At 45.3% G+C, this 22,398-nt stretch overlaps 2 protein-coding genes across 4 annotated transcripts; one reads left to right on the top strand and one right to left on the bottom strand.

Moving 5' to 3' along the window:
- Positions 1 to 57: 57 nt before the first annotated feature.
- On the top strand, positions 58 to 4,399 carry TRAPPC14 (trafficking protein particle complex subunit 14). 3 transcript variants are annotated; one of them, XM_017666122.3, is made up of 11 exons: positions 58 to 686; positions 886 to 981; positions 1,088 to 1,217; positions 1,317 to 1,403; positions 1,561 to 1,681; positions 1,866 to 1,935; positions 2,080 to 2,162; positions 2,251 to 2,414; positions 2,950 to 3,104; positions 3,333 to 3,526; positions 3,622 to 4,399. In XM_017666122.3, exons 1-11 carry the CDS (start codon positions 288 to 290, stop codon positions 3,773 to 3,775), a joined length of 1,653 nt encoding a protein of 550 aa, XP_017521611.1. In that variant the 5' UTR covers positions 58 to 287; the 3' UTR covers positions 3,776 to 4,399. The 3 variants fall into 3 exon arrangements, with proteins under 3 accessions (XP_017521611.1, XP_017521610.1, XP_036867702.1); XM_017666121.3 differs by having other exon boundaries at positions 1,788 to 1,935; XM_037011807.2 differs by lacking the exon at positions 1,088 to 1,217 and having other exon boundaries at positions 617 to 686; positions 1,788 to 1,935.
- A 215-nt stretch (positions 4,400 to 4,614) lies between these two features.
- LAMTOR4 (late endosomal/lysosomal adaptor, MAPK and MTOR activator 4) lies at positions 4,615 to 7,895 on the bottom strand. The gene is made up of 4 exons (XM_017666124.3): positions 7,749 to 7,895; positions 7,163 to 7,243; positions 5,287 to 5,404; positions 4,615 to 4,944 (listed from the first exon to the last, which is right to left on the bottom strand). Exons 1-4 carry the CDS (start codon positions 7,749 to 7,751, stop codon positions 4,847 to 4,849), a joined length of 300 nt encoding a protein of 99 aa, XP_017521613.1. The 5' UTR covers positions 7,752 to 7,895; the 3' UTR covers positions 4,615 to 4,846.
- Between the last annotated feature and the right edge of the window lie 14,503 nt (positions 7,896 to 22,398).

The following is a 22,398-nucleotide window of genomic DNA, read 5'->3' as shown; positions in this document are numbered from 1 at the left end:
GCCTGCCCCCTCTCCTCCGCGGTCAGGTCACCCAGAGATTTGGAGGCCACGCCCCTTTCTTTCCGCTTCCGGTCTCTCCAGTCATTCGGCCCCGCAGCCCGGCTCCGGCCCCGCCGGGTCTCGGTTCCGGGTTCGTTGCCCCGGTTCCCGGCCCGGGCTGGTCCCTCGGGCCGGCTTGACCGCGCGCAGCACCAACCGGGTATCGGGACACCCGGCCCACTCCAGCGGTCCCTCGACCTCCGCTGCCCGACCCACCTCGCTCCGGCCCGCGCCATCCTCGCCGTCCCATGGAGTCCCAGTGCGACTACTCGATGTACTTCCCGGCCGTGCCGCTGCCGCCGCGTGCGGAGCTGGCGGGGGACCCGGGCCGGTACCGGGCACTGCCCCGGCGCAACCATCTCTACCTGGGGGAAACTGTCCGCTTCCTGCTGGTGCTGCGCTGCCGGGGCGGCGCGGGGGGCTGTGCGGGCTTGGGCTCCCGAGGGGCCTGGGCAGAGCTGGCAACCGCCCTTGCCGCCCTGGCCTCGGTCAGCGCCGGGGACGCGGCGTCCGGGGGAGGTAGCACCGGAGACCAGGATTCCGAACCCCCCGGGGGTGGAGATCCTGGCGGTGGGGGGTTGTTTCGCAGCTGCAGCCCACTCCTCACCCATGGCCCGGGTCCTGCTACCTCAGGGGGAGCGACCACGGTGAGGAGCTTGGGATGACAACAGCACAGGACGGAGGGGCGGCTTGCTGGGCTCCAAAGACTTGAGGGGAAGGACTCCAGCGGCCTGAAGCAGCGGCAGATGATGGATGAGAAGGGAGGGACTGCGGATTCTTAAAGGGAAGGCTGCAGGCTGCCTTTTTGACTCTATCCTGCCCTCTTCACCCCTTTCACAACCCCAGCTGCCTGTGGAGGAACCAATTGTGTCCACAGATGAGGTCATCTTCCCACTCACCGTGTCACTGGACAGATTGCCCCCAGGGACACCTAAGGCCAAGGTAAGATTGGCAAGGGGTGGAGCTGTCAGCCTAATTCACACTCCCTTTCTAAGGCCAGGCTGGCTGTCTCTCCTCTTGACTGTGGACCTGTGTCCCCTGTGCTCAGATTGTAGTAACCGTGTGGAAGAGGGAGGTTGAGGCACCAGAGGTCAGAGATCAAGGCTACTTGCGCTTACTGCAGACCCGATCTCCTGGGGAGACCTTCCGGGGCGAGCAGAGTGCTTTCAAGGCCCAAGGTGGGGGAGAATGCAGAGAGGAAATGTTAGTCTAGAACCATGGATCAGATGTGAGGTCAGTGCCCAACCCATCAGCCTTTGCTTCCGCCCTCCCTGCAGTGAGCACCCTGCTGACACTACTGCCCCCTCCTGTTCTGAAATGCCGCCAGTTCACTGTGGCTGGAAAACACTTGACCGTGCTCAAGGGTGAGTAGATGGGTGACTCAGGTCTTGGATAGCAGCAAGGGCATTGGGTGGCAGTTACTCAGGTGAGACTGTTGGGGATAGGTTTGTTTTGGGGAGATGGTAAAGATAGAGTCTGAGGGGTCCAGATACTCTGAGCTGAGCTGGGTACCTCCCACAGTGCTGAATGGCTCGTCCCAGGAGGAAATTTCCATCTGGGACATCCACATTCTCCCAAACTTCAATGCCAGTTATCTACCTGTTATGCCTGACGGCTCTGTGCTTCTGGTGGACAATGTCTGGTGAGGTCCTGGGGAAGGGCAGGGCCACAAAGTGGTGGGGATGGAGGCAGGGCCAGGAGCCCGGCAGGGCAAGGAGCCAGCTCTGTCCATCTTTCTTCTGAACTAGTCACCAGTCTGGGGAGGTCTCCATGGGCTCCTTCTGCCGGCTCCCTGGCACATCTGGCTGCTTCCCCTGCCCGCTTAGTGCCCTGGAGGAACACAACTTCCTGTTTCAGCTGAGAGCGGGTGAGCAGCCCCCTCCTGGGGCCAAGGAGGTGAGTACAAGGGGCTGGCTGTTGAAGGAAAAAGGTTAAGACAAAGCAGAGGGAAAGGCGGGGGAGAAGCGGGGAGGGACAGTGTGACTAGGTATGAGAAGGGACCTCTGATACCTGAGAGTGTACCCTGTGTCCTTCACACAGGGCCTAGAAGTTCCCCTGATTGCTGTGGTTCAGTGGTCTACCCCAAAGCTGCCCTTCACCCAGAGCATATACACCCACTACCGGTGAGTTTGTGGGACCACCCCAACTAGGCACCATCCCGTCCACCTTTGTCCCGCATCACACATCCTGCTTCCCTCTCACTGCTCCCAGCCTGCCTAGCATCCGCCTAGACCGCCCGTGCTTTGTGATGACTGCTTCTTGTGAGTCCCCTGTTCGGACCTATGAGCGTTTCACTGTCACCTACACGCTGCTCAACAATCTCCAAGACTTTCTTGCTGTGAGGCTTGTGTGGACCCCAGAGCACGCACAGGCTGGTAGGTCCACTGCCAGGCTCTGGGATCTTATCCTGAAGGCAAGGAGGGGAAAAGAAGAAGTCATGGGGGTGACTGGCTTGTGGCAGACGGCTTCAGCTCTGTACTGGGATGGTCTCCATATGGTAATAGATGGAGAGTTCGGAGAGGCAGTGAAGCAGGTGATGTTAAGGACACTGACCTGGGTGCTGGGCTCCTTGGTATGTTTGATTTCTGTCTCTGTCTCTGCCATTTACTAGCTGTATGACCATGGGTAGTTTACTTAACCTCCCTGAGGCTCAGACTCCTCATCTGTAATGCAGAGAAATAATACCTCATGGGGTTGTTATGGTGATTTAATAATTTAATATATGGTTAGAATAGACCTCAGCATGCAGTTTTAGCTATTGTTACTTACAAAATTTAGCAAAAGATAACATATACTCAGTTTACTCCACGGAGTGGCTTTGAGGACCAAATGAGACCCAGCTCGGGAAAGCCCTTTGTGAACCAAAGAACACTGCACAGATGTGTTCACTGTCGCCGTTTCTGCCCCCAGGAAAGCAGCTGTGTGAGGAGGAGCGCCGGGCCATGCAGGCAGCCCTGGACTCCATTGTCTGCCACACGCCCCTCAACAACCTCGGCTTTTCCCGGAAGGGCAGCGCGCTCACCTTCAGTGTGGCCTTCCAAGCTCTAAGAACAGGGCTCTTCGAGGTAGGCTGAGCTGGGCAGGGTGGGCTAAAGGGGTGCTGAATGTTGAGGTGGGAGGAGGCAGGGCCATCTGTTTCTGTGGATGAAATTGATGGGAGGCACTGATTTCAAAAGCTGGGCAGGGGGAAGGTGGTATTTGGATCCAATACTTGGCCTAGCATGTGGGGAAGGTGATTTGAAAGGAGAGCTGGGGCCTGGAAGCTGAGCTGATACTCTGTATCTCCATCCCAGCTGAGCCAGCACATGAAACTGAAGCTGCAGTTCACTGCCAGCGTGTCCCACCCTCCACCCGAGGCCCGACCCCTCTCTCGCAAGAGCAGCCCCAGCAGCCCTGCCGTCCGGGACTTGGTGGAGAGGCACCAGGCTAGCCTGGGCCGCTCTCAGTCCTTCTCCCACCAACAGCCCTCCCGCAGCCACCTCATGAGGTATGGAACCACCGGAGGGGTGGCAGCCGGAGTTGGCGGGAGCAGGAAGGGGTCCTGGGCTCTGACTAGAGCTCACAGCCTCTGCTTTCCTCCAGGTCAGGCAGTGTGATGGAGCGCAGGGCCATCACACCCCCTGTGGCCTCTCCTGTGGGCCGCCCCCTCTATCTACCCCCGGACAAGGCTGTGCTCTCTCTGGACAAGATTGCCAAGCGTGAGTGCAAGGTCCTGGTGGTGGAGCCTGTCAAGTAGCACCCTGCTGGCTGTCCTCCCTCTTACACTCCCAGAAATTGAAAGCCCCCGAGCGGGTCCTCACTCCAGGCTGTGCCTCTCCTGGGATGCCTCCCGCTGTGGGTGAGGAGGCCCAAGGGCTGGCCACCTGTCTGTGTCTGCTGATGAGGGACAAGGGAAGAAGCTGTGAAATGGGAGGGTATGGCTGCAGCACGAAACCAAGAGTATTTCCCTAACTTCCTGGGGCGGCTGGCCCCACCCCTCGGCCAGGGCAAGGGCTCCAAGTGCTCCCTTGCCCCCCACCTTGTACCTTGGTTCTAAGTTTACAAAGTGTTTTCTTCAGTCCTAGTGAGTTCTTTTCCGCCTCTGATACTCCCACCCACCCACCTGCAGGGCTGAAATTAGAGGGTGGTGGTGGTAAAGGGACCCTGACAATGACCCTCCTGTCTCAGGGGTCAGGGGAGATAGCAAGGTGGCCTCCCCGGCCCTTCATGTTTACGTTTGCAGCCCAAAGCACTTTAAGTTGTGTGGGGGTTTTATTGTCTGTCTTTTTTTTTTTGGTCTGTCTGTTTCTGTAACTTATTCTCCAACTACTGCTTCCAACTGAAATAAGACTATTAAATGCCTGTTCAGGAGGGAGAAAAATGACTGTCATTTGTGTTTTGGTGGCAGAAGTCAAGACCAGGGGTTCAGAATACAGCTCCCCTCAGCTGCCTTACTGACTTTTATCCTCTGATTTCCAGTGTTACACAATAGGTCCACCCCCCTGGGCCCAGGTACATGACTTTCTCCCTAGGAGATGGCAAACGGATGTGTACTATGACTCTGCTCTCCCCATAACACACATCCCTGGGCCTGGCAACATCATACTCATGTTTATTAAGAAGGAGGGAGGGAAGAGGGAGGTCCTCTTGCCCTCAAGCTTCTTAACATGGTTCCTTAACACAGCATGAAGTCCCCAAGCCTCTGTCCTTCCAGGTAGTGGTGGGGAAGAGGGTGAGCAGCAGGCCACAAAAGAGGTGGAGATTTGCATCCTCCCATCACAGAGGCTCCTGGACCCGGTCCACCTGTGTGCCTTGCCATCTGGCAGGCTCAGACATCAATGGGCTCCCGGCCTCGGTTCTGCCTCTTCACCACAAACACTCTTTGTCCTGACACAGTCACCAGCAGAGTGTGTTCTCCAAAGACCACTGGAGGGGAGATACCACCCGCCCCCCGAGAGGGGAAGGGAGCACAGTTAGTGGGGTGTTATGTGGGGTCTCACACTTCCTGGCTCTGGGGTCAAATGCCAAAGAAACATAACAGTTCAAGGCTCAGAGATTTGAAGATGGGAGGGTCTCCATTAAATCACCTTCTTTCTCTTGCTTTCTCAGAACCTGATGTAGGAGTGAATCCCAAAGGGGAGGACACAGCCAGAACTGGGGACCCCATGGGAAGATGGTGAGAGGTTGGGAGGAGACAGGTGTTTTTCCCAAAGAAGCCTCTGGGGAGCACCCCTTCCACGGCTCCCTGGGGTCAGGGCAGGGCCTCACCAGAAAGGCGTTTGAAGGGTATATTTGAGCTGTGGTGCAGTCGGAACCCACAGGCTGTGCTGACCAGCTCAGAGATGGCACTGGCTGCCTGCTCGTCATTCTCCAGATCCCCAGATGACTGCATGCACACAGAGGAAGGAGGAGAGCAGGGAACACAATTAGGAAAGAATTCCAGGAACATCACATGGCTCTAGCTTTTGTAACCTCTCTCTGAAGATCACCCCATTTTGGAAAAACAAACCTGAAACTTTCCTATGATGCTGCCCCTCTTGATGCCATCCTGTTTCTCGTCCATGTACTACTCATGTCCCCCACAAGCAAAGACTCATCCATTTCTTTACTGACCATTCTTCCCTAATCTCTTGAAACTCAGTTTTTCTCCCTGTCCCCACTTACATGATAAAACCACATTCATCAGTGCCCACCCACCACTGACTTGGTCAAGGCCCCATCTTTTCCTCAGCCTTTCCACTGGGTGCTCTGTCTGCAGACTCTGAAATTAAATATCCCCTTTGTCACTGAGCCCTTCTCTACTACCTAGGCCTTGGGCTTCCTCTTTTCTAGTGACTGTCTCAACTTATTCTTTCTACCTCCTCAATTACCTCCCTCTAGGAGATAGTGGCCTTTACTCTCTTGAACATTTTGTACCTCACAGTTTCCTTATCTGTAATCTGGGGACAATGGTACCTATTGTATAGTCATGTTGTGAGGGTTATGTGACACAATGTTGGGGAGATACTTAGAAAGCTCCCAGCAATATATACAAACTTGCTGTTAGTCTACAGTAAACTCAGTGTCTAAAGTCAAGCCATCAAAATTTCCCTTACCTCCCCCCACCCCAACCAATTTCCTTTCTTAATTCCCTGTTAAGGCACCATTGCCGTTATTCTAGGCTTGACATCAAAGTCTTACTGGATAGAGAAGTATCTCTTCTATTACCTGTTTCTAGACACTACAAAGAATATGTAGATTCTTCCTTTAAAATCTCTCTCTTTGCTCCTCTCTCACTAACACCAGCCCAGTCTTATACCTGGATTTTGGCAGCACCTTTCTGCTTCTGAATCCTACCCCTTCCAGCCCACCTTCACAGCTAATAGAAAAATCCTGTTCAACTGTTTCTTCAGATCATGTTCTGTTCAAAAACCTTTCAAAGCTCCTATTACCCTCAAAATTAACCCAAATTTCTTAACCAAGCCCTGAAAGTTGTCCACAGCAGATCCTTCCTCATCATATCCTCTTCTTCCCCCAAAGCTTTCCAAATATTTTCAAGACCAACCCACCACCAATTCAGACAGCCTGCTGTCACACTCCTACCATCGTATCAACCTTCTAGCCCTGAACACTCTCCTTTTCTGCCTGTTCATAACCATCCATCCTTTAAGCCCAAAGAAAGCCTCTAAAGAAAGTTTCCTTGTCTTAACACAAGGTAACAGAAAGGATTGAATCCTTCCTTTTCCAGACTCCTTCAGTAACCTGTACCACTCCATTGCTTTTGACTTTCAACCCTAAGCATGTCTCTCTAGCTTGATGGAGAACTTTTAGAGTTAACAATGTAACACTAATACTATATTGCACTATGGAGCAAAATACAAAACCCCTCCAATAAATACCAGATAAAGACATATTTGAGAATGACTTGGACAGTATGAGTCATCCACAAACCTGTAACTAGTTGTTTGACTTTGGTAAAATTAGTAAACCTTTTACCTCAGAACCGTTACCAGACTAAGAGTTGAGATTTATTTAATTACTGAACGCTTACTATGTGCCAGAAATAAAACCATCAAGACCAAACAGAAACAAATTAGGCCAAACTGGGCAATGTCCGAAGGGGCCATGTATATTTGGGGGACTCCCTCCCTTGCCCAGAACGCACCGCCAGCACTGCGCCTTCACTCAGCACCAGGTAGCCGAGCTGATCTGGGATTCGCTCCAACCCCTGGGTCAGTGCAGAAGTCTAATGGGTAAAGATGCAATCAATGAGAAGCATGCCAGAAGGATGGCCCTCCACACCCTTCCCTTGCAAACCCACCTCTCCTGACAGTGGCCCCCCAAGCCCTTCCATTTCCCAGCCCTTCCGACCCTCTTGTATCCACATAGCCTTCAACACGGATCTTCTGGAGCCTCCACCTGTCTCATCCGGGACCCCTGGGATTCCCCAGGCTTCTATACCCAACTTTTGCTAACCCCGAGAGGCCTTCGCAGCCTCACGGCCCCTTGCTTCCTCTCCAAGTCTCCCTGCGGCCCTCCCTCCCCCGCATACTACTCCCCAGCCCCCCGTTCACCTCCCACAGTTCCCTCCTTAGCCCTCTACGTCGCTTCTCCTATCTCCATTCCCCCTCTATCCCGGGGTGGATAAGCAGTGAAAGCGGAGTGCAGGCCCAGGAGAAGACAACCAAAAAGGATGCGGAGCAGGGTCGCAGAACCCCCAGCGCGTACTTAGCGAATGCGCCTTCACTCACCATCGCAGCCTCAGTTGCTGGGGGAGCTCCCTACCAGACCGGTAGCTTCCGGCTCCGGAGCCAGGTCACGTGCTTCTGCCAGGCGGTTTTCCTCCTCCTGCCTACCTGCTTTATCCCCGCCCCCAGAATGCGGATTGGCGCATAAACGTCATTAGACAATCTACCAATGCGGAGCGCCGCTTCCTACAGACGCAGGCGTATTGGCCTCAGCCCTTCTTTGACGCCCATCTCCGCGCCTCTTAGCTTCCCGCCCCTCCAGGAGAAGGCGTGTCGGTGAAGGGGTGGGGCTCAGGGCAGGCGCCTGCGCCTAGAGAGACTCGGTGATTTGGCTAGACTGCCAGCGTGACCGCAGGCAAAAGGATAAATTGAGAAGTGGGTGAAATGCTATTCAAATGCTACTCTTACACCTACTCAGGCGGTTACCTGTTTAAGACCAGTTTGTTCCCAAAGCGGTTTTTCCTCCTGGGATCTTGTGAGGGGTGTGATGGTGAATTGAGTCCCGCGCTGGTCCAGGCAGCTGCAATACTTAATATTCGCCAGGCAAAGTTAGAAACTGTACCTTCGAGCCATTTTTTAATATTCGAGTGTCACACAGAAGTTTTTTGTTTTAATTGAAATAGTTTGTAGAGCTCCAAGACTAATGTGACTAAGGGAGTGTTGGTGAGGATAAACGAAGGGTGATTCTAGAAATAATAAGTACTTGGCGAGGATATGGAGAAGCTGGAGCACTCGCACATTGCTGGTGGGGATGTAAAGCGGTGCAGCTGCTCTGGAAAACGGATCAGTGGTTCCTGGAAAAGTTAAGAGTTACTCTGTGACCTAGCAATTCCACTCCTAGGTATGTATCTCAGAGAATTGAAAACACACGTCCACACAAAAACTTGCACACAAATGTTAATAGCAGCGTTTCTCATAACAGTTCCCAAATGGAGACAACCCAAATATCTGTAGATTAAAGAATATTTAAATAAAATATGGCCTATCCATACAATTGAATATTATCCAGCCATAAAAATGAAGTACTGACATATGCTCAATGTGGATAAACTTTGAATGTACTATGCTAAATGAAGGAAATCACACACATGGCCACATACTGTATGATTCTACTTATATGAAATGTTTAGGTAGGCAATCCATAGAGACAGATAAGGGGTTGCCAGGGGCAGAGGGGGAGGGAGAAATGGTGAGAGATGCTAACAGGTGATGAAGATGTTCTAGAATTATATCAGTGATGATCACAACCCTGTGAATGTAATTTAAAAAACCACTGAATTGTACACTCCAAAATGGTGACTTTTCAAGTTTTAAAGCAAACAAAATTTTTAAAAATCTGGATTGAGAAAACGAAGAGTGCTACGGTAGGCAGCAAAGATGGAAGACTGACAGAAACAAACTAAATTCATCACTGTGCTAGGGTTCTTCAGAAAATATGGGAGATTATATATGTATGTATATGTATATAAAATTTTGTTACATAATATATAACATTATATGATACATAACATATTGTAAAACATGTTATTTTATTCCTTAAAATCTCTCTCTCTCATTCTCTTATGTTACCTGTTACATTAATTAACTTACACAATTGTAAGGCCTGGCAAGTCTGAAATCTGAAGGGTAGACCAGCATTCTGGAAATTCGGGAAAGAGATGAGTCTGAATCCCACAGGGCAGCAGGCTGAAACTTACACAGGGTTTCTGTGTTATCATGTGGAAGAGAATTCATTCTTCTCTCGGAAATCTTTTTTCGTAAGGCCTTCAACTGATGGGATGAGCTGACTCAGATGATGGAGGCTAACGTGCTTTATTCAAAATTAAATATTCATCATATCTAACAAATACCTTTCTGGTGCAGGGGAAGCAAAAATTTACCTCTACCTTCTTAGGGATTTCAGCTAGGTCTGAGAATTAAATTGACATAAGACAGATTAACAAGAGAAAAGCATACAAATTTACTTAATATAAGTTTTACGTGATTCAGGAGCTTTCATAAAGAAATGAAGACCTAAAGAAGTGGCAAAACTCACATGTTTTTACACTAGGTTGAACAAAGAGAGGCAACTGTGGAAAAGTAACTGAACTATATATGGGGAGGCTTAAGGAAGCAAGGATTATTTTAATAATGTCTGTTTTATGGAATTTTCTAGGTCTCAACTTCCAGTCCTTGATGATAGGAACGTTACTTTACTTCTGGCATAGGGAGGACAGCTTCCATATGACCATCTCATCTCATGCGGAAAGGAAGAAAAAGGGGAGAGTCAGAGCTTCCTCCCCACACCTGTGGTTTTTATCGGTGTCTTTAGCTCAAAATAATTTTTATACCCAAGAGTCATGTTTTGAGATAACATATTCTGGTTCCCTTCAACAGCAACATTTTGACTGGTATTTGATCAAACAACTTGGTACCATAGCCTTGCCAGTTTGACACATAAAACGAACCATCACAGCCACAAAGCCCAAAGACGGTGGGTGCCTCTTTGCTGTGATGGTGTCTGTGGCAGCATGTAGACTGGGCCTGCACTCCTAGGAAACCCTTTCCTGCCAGCTTTCTGTATTTTACCCCAACCTCCACTAAGGATTATTATGGGATAACTGAGCAAAAAATGAAGGAATGTGCTTTATAAGTACATGTCTGGGGGAAAGCTTTGGTGAGTCAGGAGGGGAGGAGTCATTTGAGGGTTTGGGGCCTGGCAGCCTATGGGTGCTGCAGCCCATATCATGTTGCAGAGGCCATTTCCTTCATTCTCCTGTGGCCAAGAGGGGACAAAGCCTATCTGATATATGCAGGCTTTTGCAAAGCCCAGGCCATTTCCATTTCTCAAACTTAATAATATGTGAAAAAAAACAAAGAGAAGCAAAAGCAGGGTTCGAAAATTGTGGCATGATTGAAATAGCAACATTTAACAAATGAATGCTTTTAACTCAGGGACATTACGAAGCTTTATGATTTTGATAGCCATGCAATAAATTATAGGTTTAAAAAGTTACTCCATGGGGGGAGATTCAAGATGGCGGAGTGAGCGGTGAGATGGAGAATTCCTCCCAAAACCATAGATAGTATGAAAATGTAGTTAATTGATACAACTAACCCTAAAACAACAAGAAAGAAGACTGAACCAGACTGCACACAGACCTCATGAACAGAGCAGACCTCACGAAACAGGGTAACCTACCAAAGCCTTAATCAGGCGGGACCCGAGCCCTTTCCCCACCCCAGCTGACCACTAGGAGGAAGAGAAATGGAGCGGGGGTGGAGGCGGAAGCCTGGGACTGCTGAACACCCAGCCCTGGAGTTCTGTTTTTGGGGAAGAAACCTACAGTGTGTGGTGCTCTGGACATAGGGGAGCTCAAACAGGTGGAGTGCTTGAGAGACAGATTCTGGCCATTTCTGGAGGATGGGATCCACACCCGGCCACTCTGGAAGAAGGGAAAGGCAGGCAGTCTGAGAGGCTTCCTAGCAGCGGGAGGGCTGCTGAAGGAGCGGGTTTGCATGGAGCTTGCTGCACAGGGGAGGGGAGAGCTGGACAAGGTTGTCTGGGTGTGCTCTGCCCAGCTGGTTGGGAACTTTGAGGAGCTTCAGGTGCCCCATCCCCCCGGCTGCCTACTCAGCTCTGAGGCCCCCCACTGTGTCACGCAGCCTGCTGCGCCTTCCTCCTAGCCTGCCAACACCGGTTCACAAACCTGCAGTCACTGTGCTGGCATCAGGCCAGCCAGAGGGAGGCCCTGCCTATAACAGCTAGAGAAGCAAAGCACAGAGGCTTACACCTGTGTGCTTGGCCCACTGGCTCTGACTTGGGAGACAGGCACGCAGATGGGAATCAGTAAACAGATCTTTCCTCACCCCAGGTACCAGCTCTGCTCCCCTACAAGCCCCAACCTCACTCAAGGGGCTGAGCAGCTCCAGAGACTGGAGCCTCTGGGCACTAGTGGGCACCACACAGAAATATGAAACATCAAAAGAACATGGTTCAGACCAAAATCTCACAAACCCCAGAAAAAGGGTCAAGTGAAACTGAACTCATCAATCTGCCTGAAAGAGAGTTCAAAATAAAAATCATAAACATGCTTATGGAGGTACAGAAAAATATTCAAGGACTCAGGAACAAATTTAGGTCAGAGATTTAATCATTAAGAAATTCCACATATGAAATGAAACAGACAATGGAGGGATTTAAAAGAAGATTAGATGTAGTAGAAGAGATGGTAAATGGAATAGAAATTAGAGAAGAAGAATACAAAGAAGCTGAGGCAAAAAGAGAAAAAAGAATCTCTAAGAGTGAAAGAATATTGAGAGAATTGTGTGATGAATCTAAATGGAACAATATTCATATTATAGGGGTACCAGAAGAAGGAGAGAGAAAAGGGGATAGAAAGCATCATTGAGGAGGTAATTGCTGAAAACTTCCCCAATCTGGGGAAGGAGACAGTCTCTCAAGCCGAAGAGGTGCAAAGATCTCCCAACACAAGGGACCCAAGGAAGACAACATCAAGACATATAATTAAAATGGCAAAGATCAAGGATAAAGACAGACTTTTAAAAGCAGCTAGAGAGAGAAAAAAAATCACATATAAAGGAAAACCCATCAGACTATCATCAGACTTCTCAACAGAAACCTTACAGGCCAGAAGGGAGTGGCAAGATATATTTAATGCAATGAAGCAGAAGGGCCTTGAACCAAGAATACTATACCCTGCAAGGTTATCATTTAAATTTGAAGGAGGGATTAAACAATTTTCAGATAAAAAGTTGAAAGAATTTACCTCCCACAAACCATCTCTACAGTGCATTTTGGAGGGACTCCTATAGATGGAAGTGTTCCTAGGACTTACATAATGATAAAGGGGTCAATCCAACAAGAAGATATAACCATTATAAATATCTATGCTCCCAACATACAAGCACCCACATATGTGAAACAAATACTAACAGAATTAAAAGGGGAAATAGGATGCCATGCATTCATTCTAGGAGACTTCAACACTCAACTCACTCTGAAGGACAGATGTGTTCTTATGGCTAAATAGATGTCACTCAAGGTATAGACAAAGAGTACAGAATATGATTCATAACATACAAATAATACAGTAGGAAGAAAAAGGAAAAAAAAAAAGAACCTTTAGGTTGTGTTTTTAATAGCACACAAAGTGAGTTAAATTAGACTGTTAGAAAGTAAGGGAATTAGCCTTGAACATTTGGTACCACGAATCTAAAGCCTGCAATGGCAATAAGTACATACCTATCGATAATCACTCTAAATGTAAATGGTCTAAATGCGCCAATCAAAAGACATAGAGTCACGAATGGATAAAAAGAAACAAGACCTGTCTATATACTGCTTACAAAAGATTCACTTCAAACCCAAAGACATACACAGACTTAAAGTAAAGGGATGGTAAAAGATATTTCATGCAACTAACAGGGAGGAAAAAGCAGGAGTTGTAGTACTTGTATCAGACAAAATAGACTTCAAAACAAAGAAAGCAACAAGAAACAAAGAAGGACATTACATAATGATAAAGGGGTCAGTCCAACAAGAGGATATAACTGTTATAAATATCTATGCACCCAACACAGGATCACCTACATATGGGAAACAAATACTAACAGAATTCAAGGGGGAAATAGAGTGTAATGCATTCATTTTAGGAGACTTCAACACACCAATCACACCACTCACTCCAAAGGACAGATCAACCACACAGAAAATAAGAGACAGAGGCACTGAACAATGTATTAGAACAGATGGACCTAACAGACATCTACAGAACACTCCATCCAAAAGCAACAGGATACACATTCTTCTCCAGTGCACATGAAACATTTTCAAGAATAGATCATATACTAGGCCTCAAAAAGAACCTCAGTAAACTCAAAAAGATTGAAATTGTACCAAACAGCTTCTCAGATCACAAAGGTATGAAACTAGAAATAAACTGCACAAAAAAAACCAAAAAAGCTCACAAACACATGGAGGCTTAATAACATGTTCCTAAATAATCAGTGGATCAATGACCAAATAAAAACAGAGATCAAGCAATATATGGAGACAAATGACAACAATGATTCAACAACACAAAAATCTGTAGGATGCAGCAAAGGCCGTGCTAAGAGGGAAATATATTGCAATACAGGCCTACCTCAGGAAAAAAGAACAATCCCAAATGAACAGTCTAAACTTACAATTAATGAAATTAGAAAAGGAAGAACAAATGAGGCCCAAAGTCAGTAGAAGGAGGTTACATAATAAATATTAAAGCAGAAATAAATAAAATTGAGAAGAGGACAGAAACCACATGATCATTTTCATAGATGCTGAAAAAGCATTCGACAAAATTCAACATCCATTCATGATAAAAACTCACAACAAAATGGGTATACAGGGCAAGTACCTCAACATAATAAAGGCCATATACAACAAACCCACAGCCAACATCATACTGAACAGCAAGAAGCTGAAGCCTTTCCTCTAAGATCCGGAACAAGACAGGGATGCCCACTCTCCCCACTGTTACTCAACATAGTACTAGAGGTCCTAGCCATGGCAATCAGGCAAAACAAAGAAATACAAGGCATCCAGATTGGTAAAGGAGAAGTCAAACTGTCACTATCTGCAGATGACATGATATTGTACATAAAAAACCCTAAAGACTCCATTCCCAAACTACTGGAACTAATATTTGAATTCAGCAAAGTTACAGGATACAAAATTAATACACAGAAATCTGTGGCTTTTCTATACACTAACAATGAACTAATAGAAAGAGAAATCAGGAAAACAATTCCATTCACAATTGCATCAAAAAGAATAAAATACCTAGGAATAAACCTAACCAAGGACGTGAAAGACCTATACCCTGAAAACTACAAGGCACTCTTAAGAGAAATTAAAGAGGACACTAACAAATGGAAACCCCTTCCATGCTCTTGGCTAGGAAGAATTAATATTGTCAAAATGGTCATCCTGCCTAAAGCAATCTACAGATTCAATGCAATCCCTATCAAACCAACAGCATTCTTCAACGAACTGGAACAAATAGTTCTAAAATTCACGTGGAACCACCAAAGACCCCAAATAGCCAAAGCAATCCTGAGAAGGAAGAATAAAGTAGGGGGAATCTTGCTCCCCAACTTCAAGCTCTACTACAAAGCCACAGTAATCAAGACAATTTGGTACTGGCACAAGAACAGACCCACAGACCAATGGAACAGAATAGAGATTCCAGACATTAACCCAAACATATATGGTCAATTAATATATGATAAAGGAGCCATGGACATACAATGGGGAAATGACAACCTCTTTAACGTTGGTGTTGGCAAAACTGGATAGCTACATGTAAGAGAATGAAACTGGATCATTGTCTAACCCTATACACAAAAGTAAATTCGAAATGGATCAAAGACCTGAATGTAAGCCATGAAACCACAAAACTCTTAGAAAAAAACATAGGTAAAAATCTCTTGGACATAAGTATGAGTGACTTCTTCATGAACACATCTCCTTGGGCAAGGGAAACAAAGCAAAAATGAACAAGTGGGACTATATCAAGCTGAAAAGCTTCTGTACAGCAAAGGATACCATCAATAGAACAAAAAGGCATCCTACAGTATGGGAGAATATATTCATAAATGACAGATCTGATAAAGGGCTGACATCCAAAATATATAAGGAGCTCACACACCTCAACAAAAAAAAAGAAAATAATCCAATTAAAAAATGGGCAGAGGAGCTGAACAGACAGTTCTCCAAAGAAGAAATTCCGATGGCCAACAGACACATGAAAAGATGCTCCACATCACTAGTCATCAGAGAAATGCAAATTAAAACCACAATGAGATATCACCTCATACCAGTTAGGATGGCCAACATCCAAAAGACAAACAACAACAAATGTTGGTGAGGTTGTGGAGAAAGGGGAACCCTCCTATACTGCTGGGGGGAATGTAAACTAGTTCAACCATTGTGGAAAGCAGTATAGAGGTTCCTCAAAAAACTCAAAATAGAAATACCATTTGACCCAGGAATTCCACTCCTAGGAATTTAACCTAAGAATGCAGTAGCCCAGTTTGAAAAGACATATGCACTCCTATGTTTATTGCAACACTATTTACAATAGCCAAGAAATGGAAGCAACCTAAGTGTCCATCAGTAGATGAATGGATAAAGAAGATGTGGTACATATACACAATGGAATATTATTCAGCCATAAGAAGAAAACAAATCCTACCATTTGCAACAACTTGGATGGAACTAGAGGGTATTATGCTCAGTGAAATAAGCCAGGCAGAGAAAGACAAGTATCAAATGATTTCACTCATCTGTGGAGTATAAGAACAAAGAAAAAACTGAAGGAACAAAACAGCAGCAGAATCACAGATTCCAAGAATGGACTAACAGTTACCAAGGGGAAAGGGACTGAGGAGGGTGGGTGGGAAGGGAGGGATAAGGGGGAAAATAGGGCATTACAATTAGCACACACAATGTAGGTGGCGGAATAGGGGAAAGGCAGTATATACGGAAAAGTCAAGTAATGATTCTATAGCATCTTACTGCGCTGATGGACAGTGACTGTAATGGGGTATGTGGGGGGGACGTGATAGTGGGGGAAGTCTAGTTACCATAATGTTCAAGTAATTGTACATTGATGATATCAATCAATCAATCAATCAATCAATAAGTTACTCCATGGGACAGAATGCTGTAATATGTTTCCAGTTAAGTTGTAAACTGAAAGTCTTCTTCCCTTCTTGTGGGCATGTCTCTATCTGGATATATAAACAACCCCCAGTAGAAAGAATGTTCAAAACCTACATTTGAGGTTTTCATGAATGTGATGTCTAGGCAACAAGTCCTTCTTGCCCTGGGCTAGGCTCCAGATGCAGTGTTAATATGCCTCAATTTCTAGTTATTCTCATGTTTGTAAGAAGGGGTTCCCAGACAGATTTAATAATATGGTCATGAATCACATCCTCAGCTCTGGCCTCATACTTTTTTCCCAGTTACAGATTCACACTTAACTGAATTTATAGTTCCTTCTAGGATTTAAGTTTTCCCCCTCAGGCTTGATAGGCTGCATTTGTTCATCATTGAGAGCTACTTTGTGGCAGGCATTGTAATACGGGCTGTGGATAGAACAGATATAGACAGATCTCTACCTCATGGAGTTTATACTAACAAATGGAGTCAGAAAATAAGCAATACATATAAAAAGAAAAATAATATGTTAGAAAATGATAAGAGCTATGGGGAAAAAAAGCAAAGTAGATCAGGGTGAACAGGATCCATAGTGTAGAGGTAAGGGTGGGCATGGTAGGTCTTTCTGCAGAAACATTGAGAAAAGTCAAGTGAAGATTTGAAGGAGGTGAGGGAGTCAGCCTGGAGAAAATCTTGGAGTAGCCACAGCAGAGGTAACAGTAAATGCAAAGGTCAGTGTGTCCACATGTGTGCGTGCCTGGTGTACTTGAGAATCAGCAAGAACATCAATGTGGTTGGAACTGAATGATCAGGAGAAAGAATAGTAGGAGATGAGTTCAGAGATGTAATGGGGGATCACGCAGGGCTGTATAGGAATTTGGTTTTTCCTCTGAGTTAGTGTTTGCCAACCTTTTTCATTATTTATGCCCTTTAGGAATCTTCTTATAGAGTTTATTTTCCTAATTGCTACCCTCACATAAAATTTGAATACCATAAATATGACATATATTTATGTATGGTGGCTGTTTGGGAGGCCACAAACCACTATAATATCCAAGATTTTTTTTTACCCCCTTTTCCCCCAGGAAATAACTTTCTTCCCCTTGGAGATGATACTGCTTTCATTGAGAGTACATGTTCTGAGTGGAATAGACAGCCACTGGGGAGTCTAAACAGAGGAATGCCATGATCTCACTTTTAAAAGTATCATTCTGGCTGTTTTGCTTAGAAAACATTAGGAAGACAAGTGTGGAAGCAAGGAGACCTATTAGGTAAGAGGTTTAACATACTAAAAGAGAGTATGTTATTACTGAAAGTAAAAATAGTTACATAAACTAAATAGTGTGCTTAGTGATTGTGATGGTTCATGTTATGTGTCAAATTGGAGGATGTTTTGGATGAGATTATATTTAAATCAGTGGATTTTGAGTAAATCAGATTGCTCCCAATAATGTGAATGGGTCTCATCTAATCAGTTAAAGGCACGAATATAACAAAAAGACTGACCTCCCTGAGCAAGAGGGAATTCTCCAGTAGACTGCCTCCAGACCTCATCTGCACCATCAGCTCTCATGGATCTCCAGCTCATTGGCTCACACGGCAGAGCTTTGACTTGCCAGCCTCCACAATTGCAAAATTTTGCAAAATAAGAAATGTTTGGTACTAAAGCTTTTGAGATGTGATGTACATAACCAGATTTGCTTGTTTGTGTGATAATTTCAGTATCAGTGATCTTGGTCACACGCAAGGAAGCAATGTAAATATATTTTTCAATGGCAGATGGTATCAAAGTACAAAAACAAAAATTGGAAGGTTGAAGGAGCAGAATTTCTATAGATTATTGTGTCATTCCTTAACCTCACAAAAGTTATCAGTGAAACAGGTGATGATTTTGATATTGAAAATGCACAAAAGTTGTCACCAAGCATCTTAATATTTGTAGAACATTTTGAGTTTATTTTGCATCAAAAGATCAATAGTCAGGAAACTAACAGATCCAGCACATATTTGTTTCATCAAAGCCTAATTTACATTTATGGCTTGCTGGTTATATAGTTGGTTTGAACTGGTTACCAAGGAAGGTTGAGGATGAATTTTGAAAACAATTTTGTATTAAAGTTAAAAATGAATTATCTTGAGTCTACGGAAATGCTTTACCTTCATCCATTCCCTTCACACATGTCTGTGGGACTGGTTGCTTTAAAACAAGTCATGGAAACAGTTTACATATATATTATCCCTGTGGGTGGTGGTGCTCTCATCCAACCTAGATTAGGTAAATTAACAAGTAGGAAGCAAGATTACCTGTTACATTAAAAACTTAAAATATGGCCAACAGACACATGAAAAGATGCTGCACATCGCTAGTCATCAGAGAAATGCAAATTAAAACCACAATGAGATATCACCTCACACCAGTCAGGATGGCCACCATCCAAAAGACAAACAACAACAAATGTTGGCGAGGTTGTGGAGAAAGGGGAACCCTCCTACACTGCTGGTGGGAATGTAAACTAGTTCAACCATTGTGGAAAGCAGTATGGAGGTTCCTCAAAAAACCCAAAATAGAAATACCACTTGACACAGGAATTCCACTCTTAGGAATTTACCCTAAGAATGTATGAGCCCAGTTTGAAAAAGACATATGCACCCCAATGTTTATCACAGCACTATTTACAATAGCCAAGAAATGGAAGCAACCTAAGTGTTCATCAGTAGATGAATGGATAAAGAAGATGTGGTACAAATACACATGGAATATTATTCAGCCATAAGAAGAAAACAAATCCTACCATTTGCAACAATATGGATGGAGCTAGAGGGTATTATGCTCAGTGAAATATGCCAGGTGGAGAAAGACAAGTATCAAATGATTTCACTCATCTGTGGAGTATAACAACAAAGAAAAAAACTGAAGGAACAAAACAGCAGCAGACTCACAGAACCCAAGAATAGACTAACAGTTACCAAAGGGAAAGGGACTGGGGAGGGTGGGTGGGAAGGGAGGGATAAGGGGAAAAAAAGGGGCATTACTATTAGCAGACATAATGTATGGGGGTGGCACAGGGAGGGGTGTACAACACAGAGAAGACAAGTAGTGATTCTATAGCATATTACTATGCTGATGGACAGTGACTGTAATGGGGTATGTGGGGGGGACTTGAGGATGGGAGGAGTCTAGTAAACATAATGTTGCTCATGTAATTGTAGATTAATGATGTAAGGTTGAAGGCACTGGTGGGAGGGGTGAGCACCTCAGACACTGATGACGTGCCAAAGTCCCTGGCTGCTGCCCCCTCCCAACGTGAAAAATGTGCCTTAAGCTAGCCAATCCTCCCACCGCTGTAAATCTAAGCTCTGCCTCCCCCTACCTTCTTTAAAAGCTAGCTGCCTGCCCTGCTGAGTGTGACTTCCCCGGCCTGTGATAGCCAGACCACGGAACATCACCCGGGAATTTGAGTTCAAATAAACTACCTGGCCCTTTGTTGCCTCTCTTCGCCTGCTTATTTCAGCTAGAATTTATCTTACAAATGATACAAAAAAAAAAACTAGTTGTTCTGCTTTTAGCATAGGCATTGTGTTTTGACATTTGAAGATTACAGGCCAGAAGAGAAATAGACAAAAAAAAAAACTTAAAATATTTATATACTTGGCATTTGTTGAGAGTGTGCAGTTAGACATTTAATACAATAAATTGCTATTTTGTGTATAACTTTATTTAGGTTATGGAAAGATTAAAAAGTCATGAGTGTGATAGCTTCTCTTTCCATTAATTGTCTATGCAATGATTTTCAGCAAATAATATGTACCATTTTTGTAAGTCTTTGTTTGCCCCATGTTATGTTTGTTCTAATTAAATTAAAATTACTTGTATGCCTGTTGAACCCAATAATAAACAAAATCAGGGCTTCTATTTTGTATGTCTTTTTAAAATTTCTTTTGTCTGGTCATTTGTTTTTGTCATATTTTGCAAAAGCATTAGTTCATGACAGATTGGAGAAAATATCAGCCTGGTTCTTCAGCACAGAGAGTTTATGAAACACTGCTCTAGAGAAATCATCACATTTGCCCACAAGGACTAGTATGAGGATGGGAGTTGCAGTTTTGTGTCTAAGAATGAAAACTGGAAATAACCTAAATGTCTATGGACAAGAGAAAGGATAAATAAATTTTGACATAGTTACACAATGGAATATGATTCAATTCTAAATGAATAAATCAGTTACAGAGTTACATATATCAACAGGAATAAATCTCAAAAACATTGAAAAAAAAGCAAGTTGCAGAAGGAGAGAGACCACCTCCACTTCTACATATGTTGAAATCAGGCAAAAACAATCATACGTATGTACATATATACATATGTATTGTATGCATTCATGTACATTTTTATGGATACATTTTAGGGATGATATAAACCTTACATGGAAATCATAAACATTGTGAGGTTATCTGAGAGAGACTGAAGGGAAAAAAATTAAGGAAGTATTTCATTACTTTATATACCTTTGAGGTGTGTACAGCAAACTGTTGTGATCTGATAGAGCCAGGTGATGGGCACACTAAGATTTAATTGTTATTTTCTTATACTTCTCTGTAAGTTTGAAATTTTCCTAAATACATTGGAAACCTGAAGCTTTCCTTTTGTAGATATTATTTTTCTCCCCAAAAATGCACATCTGTAAATTTTTACAGTGAATAAGTTTAAAGAAAAATATGACATAAAAAAATAGTATAGGCAAAATCATGTGAAATTTGTAATACATGACAGAGGGGTAGGAAATACTGATGTGGTTTGCACCGTCCCTTTATACTCTGGCTGATTCAGAGTCTCAGAACCAAATTTGAAGTTCAATTAACAATAACAATGTTGATCAGTTGTAAGTTTGTCATTCACTTGTAAGTTTTTGTAAACTGTATTTGGTATTCGTTGTTATTTTCTTGATGTATTGCAACTCTATAATGAAAGGATGTATAATGTAAGGTTTATATCATCCCTAAAATGTATCCATAAAAATGTACGTTTAGGGGGCGGAGCCAGGATGGCGGTGTGAGTAGAGCAGTGGAAATCTCCTCCCCAAAACACATAGAGCTATGAAAATATAACAAAGAAAAATCTTCCTAAAATAGAGACCACAGGACACAGGACAACATCCAGACCACATCCACACCTGCAAGGAACCAGCGCCTTGCGAAGGGGGTAAGATACAAGCCCCAGCCCGGCGGGACCCGAGCGCCCCTCCCCCCGGCTCCCGGCGGGTGGAGAGAAACCGGAGCGGTTTTTTTTTTTTGGCGAGCGCTTTTTGGAAGCCTTAGAGGGACGGGCCCCCGTTGCTGGGGAGGTAGGGTGGCGGGACTGGTGAGCAGGTGCCTGGGAACAGCGCTGGAGGACAAAGAACACCCCGCATTTCTCCCTGCGGGACTGGCGGGCGGGTGCCTGAGACCGGTGCCTGAGGACGGAGGAGGTGGCGCGTTTTTCCCCCTTTTTTTTTTTTTTTTTCTCTTTTTGGCAAGCGCTTTTTGGAAGCCTTGAAGGGACGGTGTCCCCAGTGCTAGGGAGGCAGGGTGGCGGGACTGGTGAGCGGGTGCCTGGGACCGGCGCCTGAGGACAAAGAATATCCCACGTTTTTCCCTGCGGGACCGGTGGGCGGGTGCCTGAGACCGGCACTTGAGGACAGAGGAAATCGCGCGTTTTTCCCCTTTTTTTTTCTCTTTTCTGCGAGTGCTTTTTGGAAGCCTAAAAGGGACAGGGACCCCGGTGCTAGGGAGGAAGGGCGGCGGGACTGGTGAGCGGGTGCCTGGGACCAGTGCCTGAGGACAAAGAATATCGAGCGTTCCTTCCCAGCGGGACCGGTGGGTGGGTGCTTTTTGGAAGCCTTGAAAGGACAGGGACCCTGGTGCTAGGGAGACAGGGCAGCAGGACCAGTGAGCGGGTGCCTGGGACCGGCA

Source organism: Manis javanica, chromosome 10, assembly GCF_040802235.1.
Source record: "Manis javanica isolate MJ-LG chromosome 10, MJ_LKY, whole genome shotgun sequence".
In the NCBI taxonomy this organism is placed as follows: domain Eukaryota; kingdom Metazoa; phylum Chordata; class Mammalia; order Pholidota; family Manidae; genus Manis; species Manis javanica.
Note: the sequence above shows the minus strand (reverse complement) of the source record. Positions and strands in the feature narration are given on the sequence as shown.

What these genes read in the sequence shown, in the direction of transcription:
- TRAPPC14 (XM_017666121.3), top strand. Translation starts at nt 288, where the DNA reads ATGGAGTCCCAGTGCGACTACTCGATGTACTTCCCGGCCGTGCCGCTG. An exon ending in ACACTTGACCGTGCTCAAGG is followed by an intron (nt 1,404 to 1,560) that starts GTGAGTAGATGG and finishes TACCTCCCACAG; the next exon opens with TGCTGAATGGCTCGTCCCAG. An exon ending in CCCCTCCTGGGGCCAAGGAG is followed by an intron (nt 1,936 to 2,079) that starts GTGAGTACAAGG and finishes TCCTTCACACAG; the next exon opens with GGCCTAGAAGTTCCCCTGAT.
- LAMTOR4 (XM_017666124.3), bottom strand. An exon ending in GTGAAGGCGCAGTGCTGGCG is followed by an intron (nt 5,405 to 7,162) that starts GTGCGTTCTGGG and finishes GTGTGCATGCAG; the next exon opens with TCATCTGGGGATCTGGAGAA. An exon ending in ACCCTTCAAACGCCTTTCTG is followed by an intron (nt 4,945 to 5,286) that starts GTGAGGCCCTGC and finishes TCTCCCCTCCAG; the next exon opens with TGGTCTTTGGAGAACACACT.